Raw genomic sequence first — 12,452 nt, forward strand, 5'->3', positions numbered from 1 at the left:
CAGACTGCCAAAATAAAGCTGCTTTGGGTCTCTTTGGAGGTATGCTGTTTAAATGATGCATGCATCCTAAGAATCCGGAAGCTGCACCAAAAGCTGCACTCCAGTGCTTAGGAATGGAGTGTGGCTTTGGCGCGACTTCCGGACTCTTAGGACCCATGCATCATTTAAATAGCATATCTCCAAAGAGACCCGAAGCAGCTTTATTTTGGCAGTCTGTAACAGGCCTATGTTTGCAGCATTCTGTTTTTTCTTAGTACTACAATATCAGAGAGTTCTTTAGCTCCTGTAAGTCAGAAATTTGAAATGCATTGAAATGTAACTTTTTCATTGTTGTCAATTCTTTATGTCTTTGAAACGTTGTAACACAATTCTTTCTATACTCTGATAGCACGTTTCCTCTTTATTTAAGGTATCGCTATTAAGGAATCGGCCAAAGTTGTCGATCAAGCACAGAGAAGGGTTATGAAAGGTGTGGATGACCTAGATTTCTTTATTGGGGATGAAGCAATAGAAAAACCAACATATGCAACAAAGGTATTTGTCTGAATGCTGTCCAAATTCAAAACAGTATTAAAGACCTATCTCTTCTGGCATACTTGCCCGGTCAATTTTAAATGACAAATTTTAACTTGATATATTTTAAATTTTATGTCGAGTGATTTTAATGTGTCCTGTATTTATGTGTTTTAGCTTAAGTGGATGGATTTATGTATTTTAGTCTATGTTGTACCCCACCTCCGTCGTTGGGGAGAAATAATAATAATAATAAGCTAAATCTGATACTTCTGAGAAATAAGCCATGTTTCATATAGATTTGTTGTTCAATCTTTGCAATTTGTCTTGGAGAGCAGTAGCTTCATCAGTCTTGGGGTTAGTGCATAAAACAGCATGCTACTAGTTCAGTCACGAAACATCCGTATAGAATCAGAAAACAGAGTAAAGGAATTGGAAAGTTTACTGTGTGGTTACATTTCTATCCAGCAGAGGCCTCAAAGCAAAATGCTGGCATGGCAGGAGGTCTGTGAGAGTCTAGGCTTACTTTCAGAAATGAGCATGGATTTGAACATGTGTTCCTCATCTAATGACAGCATTGCAATCACTGCCTTGCACCAGCTATTGTAACTTGCTTTAATTTGCTGTATCATACTGGTTTCTAGGTACAACAGTATAAACTGCAACAATATTTTTAAATAAAGAACATGGAACAGCTAAAGCAGTGTAAACAGTGTGACATAAAATTAGCAAGTGGGTTAAAACAATGCAAAGAATTATTCATTATGTGCTGTTAGCTATATTTCAGAGGAAGGAACTGGCAAAACCACCCCTGAGGATTCCTTGCTTAAGAAAACTCTGAAATCCATGGGGTCATCATAAGTCAATGGGCATTTTGAAGGCATATACATACAGAGACACAAACGAACAGATAAGCCACAATACTTCTGATGTTTAAAAATTTGGGGAAATATTTCTATGGGACTGAAAACTGCAGAAGTTGGCACTTAGTCAGACAGTCCCAGGAATGGCATTGAGGAATTATAGGATGTCACAGTACAGGAGGCTTGAACCCCTCAAGGCACCATCTCCCTGCTCTCTGAAGAAGGGCCTTCCCAATTCATGAATGTGTATGTTACAGAGTCTCCAGCTGTGAAGGCTTTTGTTGATTAACCCTAGTGTGAAAATAAATTGATATTAGAGAACTGAATAGTTACCATATATACTTGTGTATAAGTAAAGAAATTGAGGTCAAAAAATTGAGATGAAATACCTGGGACAGTATGGTACTTGACCCAAGCATCTCCCCAGCTTAATTTTTTCCCCTCTATGTATTACCGTGTAATACATTTTTTCCCCTCTGTATTACCATGCAAATTCTCCATAGCTTGTAAATTAGTGTATGCCCACTGTAATGACAGTTAGTTTTGTCACTACATTTTATAGGGGTGATATTAAAGAAGAAAAGAAAAAAGAATAAAAAATTTAATGAAAACCCTCCCTTTTGCAATATTTGTTTTTGTAGGCAGAACAGTAATCTTCAGGTTAATATACAATTGTATGTACATAGTTCTAACATAATTTTAAAACTTTGTGTGGACATTTTTAACAGTGGCCCATCCGTCATGGTATAGTTGAAGACTGGGACTTGATGGAGAGGTTTATGGAACAAGTTATCTTTAAATATTTAAGAGCAGAACCTGAAGATCATTATTTTCTATTGGTGAGTACAACCTATTTTTGAAGTTCTGGAGATGTAGAATATTACCCTGTCCGTATACAAAGTTGTATTAAACTTCTTATTTACAACTTATTGCTGCACCAGCTGTTGTTGGTTTTTACTTGGTTACCCCCTCAACAAATATCTGGGCTAAACGGCACAAACATACATCAAAATAAAGAGTGCAAAACATTTGATACAAGTATTAGAAAGCTACTAGAAAATACAATTGGGGTATGAGACTTTCCTTTTAGGGAAGGCAGAAGGGAGAAAATTAGAAGCTAAAATTAAAAAAAAAAACAACCAAAGCAGCAAAACCCTATGTTGTGCTTTAAAAAAAGATGATAAGGTGCCATGCAAGCTTTCAGTGAGAAGGTTTGACCCACAAAGACAAACTGGGCAGGAGTTACTGGTTAAAGTAGCATTCCTTTTCTGTTTCAAACCCCAGAGCTTCTAAGTTCAGGATATCTTTGCTTCTGTTTCTCTTTCCCAACTAGCAAAAGCTATCTAAGTTCAATACTGGTGTCCTGGCAACTGCATTCTAGATAAGTATCTCTCCAGTAGTACAGCATAGGCATGTCTGCTGCTCCTTGAATAGAATTGGGACTATTAAAACAATTGTTGCTAAGATACAGTTCTTAGTCACTGGCATTTAGTTCCATCTACTTTTTAAAATTGTGGTTTGATTGATTTGAGTCACCTTGATTTTAATTTGGTAATTAATTTGCTTACCTGGATTTTAAGAGTCAAAGACAATACGTGATCATATATGCAGACAGTATGTAGTAGCCCTGGTGGTGCAGTGGTTAAATGCCAGCGCTGCAGCCACTCACTCACAGCTGCAAGATTGTAAGTTCAATACCAGCCAGGGACTCGGGGTCGACTCAGCCTGGCATCCTTTCGAGGTTGCTAAAATGAGTACCCAGCTTGTTGGGGGCAATTAGGTTACACATTGTAAACCACTTAGGGAGTGCTTAAGTGTTCTGATAAGTGGTATAGAAAAGTACTTGCTATTGCTGTTGCTATTATGTATGCAGTGCCTAAGAGGGGGCTAAATACCCTAACGTCACCAGATCTTCTCTGCTCTTGAAAGCTAGCAGGGTCAGATCTGGTTAGTACTTAGATGGGATACTGCCAAGGAATACCAGGTGATATAGCCTATATTTCAGAGGAAGGAACTGGAAAAACCTCCGCTGAGTACTCCTTGCTTTAAAAATCCTGCGAAATTCATTTGAAAGCACACGCACACTCACGCATACACAGAGAGAAACCAACTAAGGGACAAAGGGGTGGGGTGAAATAATTGTGCAGTAGTCCAGTTATGAATAAGACAAGCCCTGCCCCATCCCTTTGCTGTGCAGAGCTCATATGACCTCGTGATATAGAGCAAAGTCCCAGAATTAGTTAGCCCACCTGTTGGACAGTCATCTAGTGGCTCTTAGTCCAAGGGCTGGGGGAAATTTGGTGTGTGTCCTGGGCCTGCTGGGGCATGCATCAGTCATGTAGGCCTGCCTGACATTCATTTGTGAGGCAGGATACCTTGTGCAACTCTCTCCCCCCCCCCCCCCCAATTTAGGAGTAGTGTGCTCCAGACATGCTCCATTTTAAATGAATTTGACCATGGCTCCAGGGTTCTACTGGGGCATGACTAAAAATTAAAAGAAACCACTCCTACAAAAGCAATTATGGACAGTATGCACAGCAAAGAACGACAAAGTGAGGAAGCCTGCTTACTATGAGGTAGAGAAAACCCATGCCAGGTAATACCAGTCACCTGCTACTTGGTAAAATTCCTGCCCTTTCCCGTTAACTGTCATCTTACAAATGTCCTTACAATCATAAGATTTTAGGAAATTATTTAGGAAATAAAATTTTAGGAAGCAGGAGGCTTCGTGACACTCTTGTGCGAGAAATACCATCTGGGGCTTCTACTTGATCTCAATGGACCTGGTGTCTGGGTAACTGTCTTACCAGGCATAGTAAGGGCTATGCTGCCAATATGATTACAAATAGGATACCCAAATAGTTGACAATGTGTATTTTCTTTGGATTTACCCACCCCCTCAGACACTGGTGTTCTTTTCTACTTATTAAAAAGCAAAATTTAATTTTTGTATGACATTCTTTAGCTCATTGATGTTTGGGGGACAGTGGCAAAGAATGATGGAACAGCTGTGCACTGAAGTACCAAATGACACTGTCCTTTTATGGAAGAAGAAACATGAAGTCATAAGTTATAAAATACAATATGTTTCTGAATTGTATTCAGGCCATTTCTGTTATAAAGAGGGTTTATTGGTAAAGGTAAAGGTTTCCACTTTGATAAGGTTGTCAAGTTGTGTCTGACTGTAGGGGGCAGTGCTCATCTCAGTTACTAATCCAAAGAGCCAGCATAGTCAAAGACGACTGTGATCATGTGGCCAGCATGACTGCACATAATGCTGCTACCTTCCCACTGAAGTGGTACTTATTTATTTACTTGCACTTTTACATGCTTTCAAACTGCTGAAGCTGAGACTAGTGATGGGAGCTCATTGCCTCACGTGGCCTTGAACTGCCAACCTGCTAAACTTGCAGTTGTCAAAGTCACCATCTTAACTACTGAGCCACCACATCGCTAAAGAGAGTTTACAGAACTTTAAAAAATAATGCTTCTTACTACATTGTTAGATACATTATATTTAGATGATAAAGGTAAAGCATGTGGAGGTACAACATCTCAGAAAATTGTACAAGTACCACTAAAATTCTGTGGAAGTAAGTACTGTACATGTTCATGTTAAAGAAGTCTACCAGTAAGTTCATATTAAAAGAATATTTGGTTGTTATGTTCTGTAAGCACTAGTATAATTTTTGCATTGCTCATATCCTTTTCTTTTCCAGACTGAACCTCCTCTAAATACTCCAGAAAACAGGGAATATACTGCTGAAATCATGTTTGAGTCCTTCAATGTTCCTGGGCTTTACATTGCTGTTCAGGTGAGATACAATTTAGTGTATAGTTGGCATGCATGTCTCAAATATAAGTATATCTCAGTTATCAAAGTATTCCTTGGCATTACTTTTAACAGAAAATGGTACCAGAAATAACATGAAAAGAATAAGCATAGTTCCTACACCACAAAAAAGAAGAGCGATTCAACATGTTTCAGCAAACATTTTAAATTAATATGTACATATGGAATGAAACAGCCAAGCATGGTACATCATGCGTAAGCTCACAAAAACATTTTTTTTATTAGCTTATGCATGGGTTTTCGGCTGGATGATCCTAGTGGTCTCTTCCAGCTCTATGATTCTATGAATCTTCTAGAAAAGTGAACACTTGAAGGCTGCTTCCAAAATGCATGGAAATATTACCTTTCTTTTCACCAGCCCCCATTTTTTTTAACAATTTCCATTTTGGCAGCCAAATGTACAGATCTGTTCTCTAATGTGCTTGATACAGCTCGTGAGGCAGACTTATCTGGTCTACATTTCTCTCTGGTTTGCTATTCATACATGCTTAGTAAGGGATTCTGGAGGAAGCTGCTGTTGTACCTTGCCTGTTATAAAAAGGCACACACACTCACAGTAGGGCAGAATCCCATGCTTTTCCAGCTCAAGTGTTCTTCCATTGTTTACTGAAGGCACACTGCTGAAGTCTGACACTGAAAGTTTGTGTTTCTCCGGTCGTCCCTCACCATCTTACAAATGCCAATACTGCTTCAAAACAAAACAAAACAAAACCTTCCAGTTAGACAGAGGGTAAGAAGGAAGGGGGGGGGGGAGATGAGTACATATAGAGAGACTTTGTAAAAAGGAGCTTCTTTGTTCAAGGCTTTGTTAATTGAGGTATGCCTGTAATTAAACCTCTTAATGTGCAACGTTTAGGCTGTTTTCCAGAAAACAAGTTAGAGCATTTCACTCAAATGAACTTATGGAATTACTACAGTTGCTATGGATTCTGAGTTCCTTCTTGAAGCCATATGAGATGCCAGTATGTAAGATTCATTTTGGCCCCATTCCCACTTACAATTAATTCAGTTTGCAATCCAAATCGATGATTCGGTTCAACAGTGGAGCATCATTCACACTACATTTGAGCCGATCGAATTTTCCTGTTGCAAATTAACCCACTTCTCATTCACATTTAAAAATGAATCGATTCAAAAGGACGCTCTTTTGTAGTTTCTTTCCCACCTGTTAACCATGGCAATTGCATCAACATTTCCACTCACATTTGGTGACGTGCTCTTTCGCATCTGTTGTCGTAAAAAACAAAACACACAACCAAAAACATTGGCCGGCAAAGGAAAGGGCAGGTAAACTCAAAGTACTACAAGATGGGGAAAAGTTCCCCAAAAGTCCCAAAAGTAAAAACAACAACAGAGGAATGGTTATAAAGAAGGGGAGAAGAATGGTAAAGAGGAGAAGTAGAGTGGCAGCCCAAAAATGGTGCTTTGCTCAGGGAGGGGGAGGTTCAAGAGGTAGGCAGATCATTGCATCACAAGGAACCAATTCTGATCCACATCCCATTCAAACTTGCACTGCATTGATTTATTGCAAAATACGTGGGGGATTTAGCAGATCCAGAAGAAGCAGTTTATATAGGTCTAGCACCGGGCCCCTTATCAAACTAGTCCCATGATTTGGCACAAGTGCAAACAAGGGCTATTTCAACCACCAATTTGGAAACCAATTTATTCTAGTAGTACACGTGCTGGTAACCTCTTGGTTAGATTTCTGTAATGCGCTCTACATGGGGCTACCTTTGTACCAGGTTCGGAAGCTTCAGCTAGTTCAAAATGCTGCAGCCAGATTGGTCGCTGGAACTTCAAGGTCGGACCACATAACACCGGTATTAAGATCTCTTCACTGGTTGCCAATTAGCTTCCGGGTTCAATACAAAGTGTTGGTTATTACCTATAAAGCCCTACATGGATTGGGCCCGAGTTACTTGAGGGAACGCCTCTCCCCACACAATCTGCCTCGCACCCTCAGAACAACAGGGAAGCTCTTACTCGAGTACCCCAGGGTGAGACTAGCAGCAACTCACCAAAGAGCATTCACAGCGACAGCTCCAATGTATTGGAATAAACTGGAAGAGATTCGACTTAGTTCTACCTTGGATGCCTTTAAGAAGGCGTTGAAAACTCATCTCTTCCGGCTAGTATACCCTCCTGACTCTTTATAAAGAAATTATTCCCTAATAGAAATTTATCTCAAGATGTTTAATTATGACAGATAGAGTTTATGACTGTTTTATATGCTGTTTTTAAAATCTTTTATTGGAATTTGTACCTGTCATTGCAATTATATTGTGGTATGATGTGATACATATATATTTTGACTGAATCTGTAAACCGCTTTGATCTTGTTGGAAAAGCGGTATATAAATAAAGTTTTTATTATTATTATTATTCTGTAGTGGGAATGAGACCTTTGTTTGCCACCAAATCTCTTAAAAGCTTGCTTGAACCTGAATAGCCCTCCTAAAACATACAGTCAGCCCTCCTTATCCACAGACTTTTAAACCATGGATTCAAACATCCACAACTTGAAAATATTTTTTAAAAATTCCAAATAGCAAATCTTGATTTTCCATTTTATGTAAGAGACCCCACTTTGCTATGCCATTGTATTTAATGGGACTTGAGCATATATGGATATTCTTGGAGTGTCCTAGAACCAAGAGATATTGGCAGGAATTCTTTGCATTATAGAGAAAAAACACTTCTAAAAGGTTATTTTGACTTGAGAAGTAGGGCCATGTTCAACTGTGTTTTAAATCAGCTCCTACTCATCCTGCTTTGTAAGAAATTATCTGTGCCACTTTCAGTGATAACAAGATCTTATTCGGAAATTTTCCTAATAATTGTTTCCATATAAACATTTCAGTTTCATAAAAGAAAGTCTCATAAAATTCATTAACAAAAATGCTTAACAGAAATGTTGAGGTATTGAGAAATCTGAGAATCCTTTGGGTAAACAGAAAGTGGTTCAAGTGGTTCTGAATCAGATTTGCCTTAGTCTGAATGATTCTATGAGTATGACAATGAAATGAGCTGTCTCCAGTAACCTTAAAGGAAGAGAGTTAAATTCTGGGAAGTCCATATACCAGGAAAATGAATGAATGAATGATCAAATGTATTCTAATAAAATAATTCCCACATAACGAAATGAATATGTTTGTATAAAATATTGTAACAGCATTAAATCCCCCCTCCTGTCAGATATTTAGTTCAAATACTTAGGGGATGCTGGGACTTCATTAATTGTTCTTTAGTTAATAAAATTCAAATAAACATATTAAATCATATATTCTATTTAGGATATTGGTACAATTTTCCTGTTCAGAAAACCCACATCATTGCTTGGGCTTTATACTGTTGCTGTTATATCTGGCTACAACCATAGTTGTTACATTGCAAATACAGTGGTACCCCGGGATACGAATTACCCAGCTTACGAATTTTTCGGGATACGAAAAAATCCCATAGGGATTTATTGCTTCGGCTTACGAAGGTTTTTTCGGGTTACGAAAAAACCTCGGCGCTATTTTCCGCCACCGGAGGGCAGCAGAGAGCTATTTTTTCCATTAGCGCCTATGGCAATTCAGGTTACGAAGGTTTTTCGGGTTACGAAATTAGCCGCGGAACGAATTAATTTCGTAACCCGAGGTACCACTGTACCCGTATATATTTGACTGTAAGTCGAGAAATTTATGCCCCAAAATGGACTCCAAAATCATGGGCAGACTAATATACGGGGCAATAAGTTAATGCTTATAAATTTCCTGAAAGAGGAAATGCCCACCTTCCTCTGTAGCCTTGTAACAATTCCCTGTTTGAATCCCCGGCGCGCTCTCCTCTCCCTGTGTGTGTGTGTCTTATCCCTCAGCCTGCCCATGCAGCCAGAGCTAACAGACAACAGCTGAGGCACAGGACACAAACACATAGAGAGTATTCCCAGGCTTGTATCCAACTTTGCAGGCCATGAGCCTGGAAACCCTGGGGGTGAAGGGCAGAGAGAGAGAAATGTCTGTACCCCGTTTTGCACACCATGAGCCTTGGGAATCTTGGGGTGAAGAGAAGAAAGAGATAGTGGGGTCTGTCCTCCTTTTTGCAAACCATGAGCCTTGGGAGTCCTGGGGGTGAAGAGCAGAGAGAGAATGGGGGTCTGTCTTCCCTTTTGCAAGCCATGAGACGTGGGAGTCCTGGGATGAAAGGCAGAGAGAGAGAGAGAGTGGTGTCTGTCCTCACTTTTGCAAGTGTGTGTCTGGTGCCAAGGTTTGTTTTCCACTTTTCTATGCCGAGACTATGACCCTTGGGAGAGGTCCAGAGAGGGAGATATTGGGAGGGAAGTGGTGCTTTGTTTCCCCCTTTAGATCTTTTGTAACATGCTCCAGTGATTGACCCTCAAATTATCTATGGGTCATATCAAAATCCATGATTTTGGCCTCCAAAACCACTCCCGACTTATACATGAGGTCGACTTATACACGAGTATATATGGTAAGTGCTTTAAGAAGTGGCAAACCGTATTAGTGAAATCCAGGATTACATTAAAATTGCTAGTCATCACATTTTGGAACCAAATGTTAACTGCTGAAGTTCCAATTTATGTTGGCTTTGAAGATCAGAAAAATACTTGTATAGTTTTAATGAATTTCAGTCATCTACTTTAAAATTCAGGCTAACAATGAAACAGATCATGTACTACATGGTTGCATCTTTGAATTTTTTATTAGAATAGGACTTTATCCAGGCCTTATCTTTAAACAACCTATACAATGCCCCTTTTAGAGTTTAATAAACTTAAAAGCAAAATACTTGGCTACCAAAGGAAAAATAAAATTGCTACAGAGAACATAGTTAACCTGTCTCAGTCTGATCTATAATTACCCATGTAATAAGGTGCACTTAGGGGAAAGGTTGATAATAATTCAGTCACTATAGTGATATTGCTGTGCCAGTGTGCAGGTGGGATTTACAGTAAAAGCTTCTCTTGTCTGCCTGCTTCCAGTAAACAGAGCTATATTCTTTGAATATTCTTAAAATAGGTGGATGCTGTCAGAATTGCAAACAAATCTTTCTGGGTTGAGCCTCCATTAGTATGTTAATTCCTCAGTATTATGTTTTCCTAAATGTATTGGGTTTTTTAAAATTACAGTTCTTTCTTCTATTGATTTTGATTCCATCGTTCTAAATTTGCACTGACAGTTGGATATTTCTGAACAATAATTGGTTAAAAGTGGTTTCATTTGTTGGCGTCTCACAAATATTAGTGGTCCTTCGCCTGGTATCTTTGAGTCTCACAACAGAAAGGTAAAACAATTAGAGGACCACACTAATGTGGTGAACTATACAGAGAATTAGTGTTTCCCAGTGCCAATCCCAGAAGCAGGGGATCACTGTTTTGGGGAACCTTTCTCACATGCATGACAAAAAATATTCTGTGCTGGTTCCTTTATCACAGTGGTAGTGGAAAGAAAAGCACTAGGTTTTCAGGCAGCTTAAATCTGGTGTCACGTTGGTTGGGCAGTGCCTGTATCTATCAGTGTATTGTTTATGGAAATGATCCTAGTGCTAGAGTTCAAAACACAACATATTCCCCCCCCCTTTTTTTTTCAGTGTATAGAGTGCTGCTTTCAGTATTGGAAAAATGAACAGTGAACTATACCTGATCTTTATGGTTTTGGTTTTAATTTTTTATTCCTCTATTTACATTGTATAGTGTACTGTGACTGTTTTGTTTTCACATAGTTTTGTTTTATATGACAGTGTTACTCAATAAATAGGATTTTAGAGTGTATGTAAAGACTAACACTGGAATTGTTTCTTTGGTAAGGCCGTCCTTGCCTTAGCTGCATCCTGGACATCCAGACAAGTAGGAGAGCGAACACTGACTGGGACAGTTATAGACAGTGGAGATGGTGTCACTCATGTCATTCCTGTGGTAAGTAAACATTCAGATGTGCTTAGTTTGTTAAATGATACTGTTCAGTAATGGGAAAGATAATCCTGTTGGTGGATATTTTCACTGTTTTTCCCATTGAACTGTATAGTAGATAACATGTACGATGTATGTATAAGGAGTAGAATTTTAGGACCTCTGTAATACTATCCTTACAGCAGGAGAGAGGATTATGTGGCCCTTTGGACCCTAAATCAGCTGTCCTAAAGCCCCCAGCAGTCCCCCCCCCCCAATTGTGACTTTAAAAGGTTTTTCAATGAAGAAAACTTGTATTACAGTACTCAGATATCTGAGTAATACAGTCTAAATACAGTCAGCCCTCCATATCCACGGATTTTGCATTGCCAGATTCAACCATCTATGGATTGAAAATATTTGTTAAAAATATTCAAAAGCCAGTATTGATTTAGCCATTTTATATCAGGGACACCATTTTACTATGCCATTTGGATATCATGAGACTTGAACATCCACAGATTTTGGTCTCTGTGGAGGAGCCTGGAGTCAAACCCCAGTGGATACCAAGGGCCCACTGTAATGCTTGAGCTTTTGGGAGGGAGGCTTGCCTTGAAATAGCATATCCCTCCTCAAACGGAACCAGAAGTGATCAGGTCACCTCTCATTACTGAAAATGGTGACTCCAATGGTATGTTGTCGCATTTCAGAGCTCAGATGAGTTGAAAATGTGGTAGTGTTGCCCCCTCTATTCTGGATCCTGCCCTCCTCTACTTTATGCTTTTCAAAAATCTTGTGATAAAGAAACTGCTAACCCTTAAATTTGTGGGCTTTGGTTCTGTCAGCCTCAAGGAAGACAAACTGAATTCTGCCCTACTAGAAGCCGTGCTGCTCTTACTGCTTCCATAGTGACATTATGAAAGAGGGGAGAGAGGAATTTTTTGCCTCCATTGATGGAGATTTCCAACTATTTTTTAAAAAATCCCTTGCTTTCCATTTTCTTTCTCCTACTTATCATTTTGGTCAGTTTGTACCCGATCTATGTTGGAAACTGATAGGCAAAAGACTGCACCTTTTTCTCTACATATTAATATGTGGTGCTACCATCTCCATAATTTCTGCTAAAATAGCAGTGGATTAAACAGTTCATCTGGTTACTGTTTGTTGGCCAGGTGGAGCCCCACTTACCTCTTTCCCTTGCCGGTCAGATTTGACCATGCCTTTCAAACTTTAGTGGGCTATTAGTAGCTGCAAAACAAAATGATTATAAAATAGTAAAGAATGATTATTAGAGACATTAGAAAGCTTGCAAAAGGTTAATATAACC

At 39.1% G+C, this 12,452-nt stretch overlaps 1 protein-coding gene across 2 annotated transcripts in view; it reads left to right on the top strand.

Annotated features, from left to right (window-relative positions):
* The window catches only part of ACTR3 (actin related protein 3), a 72,845-nt gene that overhangs the window by 43,739 nt on the left and 16,654 nt on the right, over positions 1-12,452 (top strand). For both annotated transcript variants that reach the window (XM_042464356.1, XM_042464348.1), the window contains 4 exons: positions 410-534; positions 2,105-2,215; positions 5,096-5,191; positions 11,045-11,152. In XM_042464356.1, coding sequence (XP_042320290.1) covers positions 410-534; positions 2,105-2,215; positions 5,096-5,191; positions 11,045-11,152 — 440 coding nt within the window. The remainder of the gene's footprint in view (positions 1-409; positions 535-2,104; positions 2,216-5,095; positions 5,192-11,044; positions 11,153-12,452) is intronic.

Source organism: Sceloporus undulatus, chromosome 1, assembly GCF_019175285.1.
Source record: "Sceloporus undulatus isolate JIND9_A2432 ecotype Alabama chromosome 1, SceUnd_v1.1, whole genome shotgun sequence".
Taxonomy (NCBI): Eukaryota; Metazoa; Chordata; class Lepidosauria; order Squamata; family Phrynosomatidae; genus Sceloporus; species Sceloporus undulatus.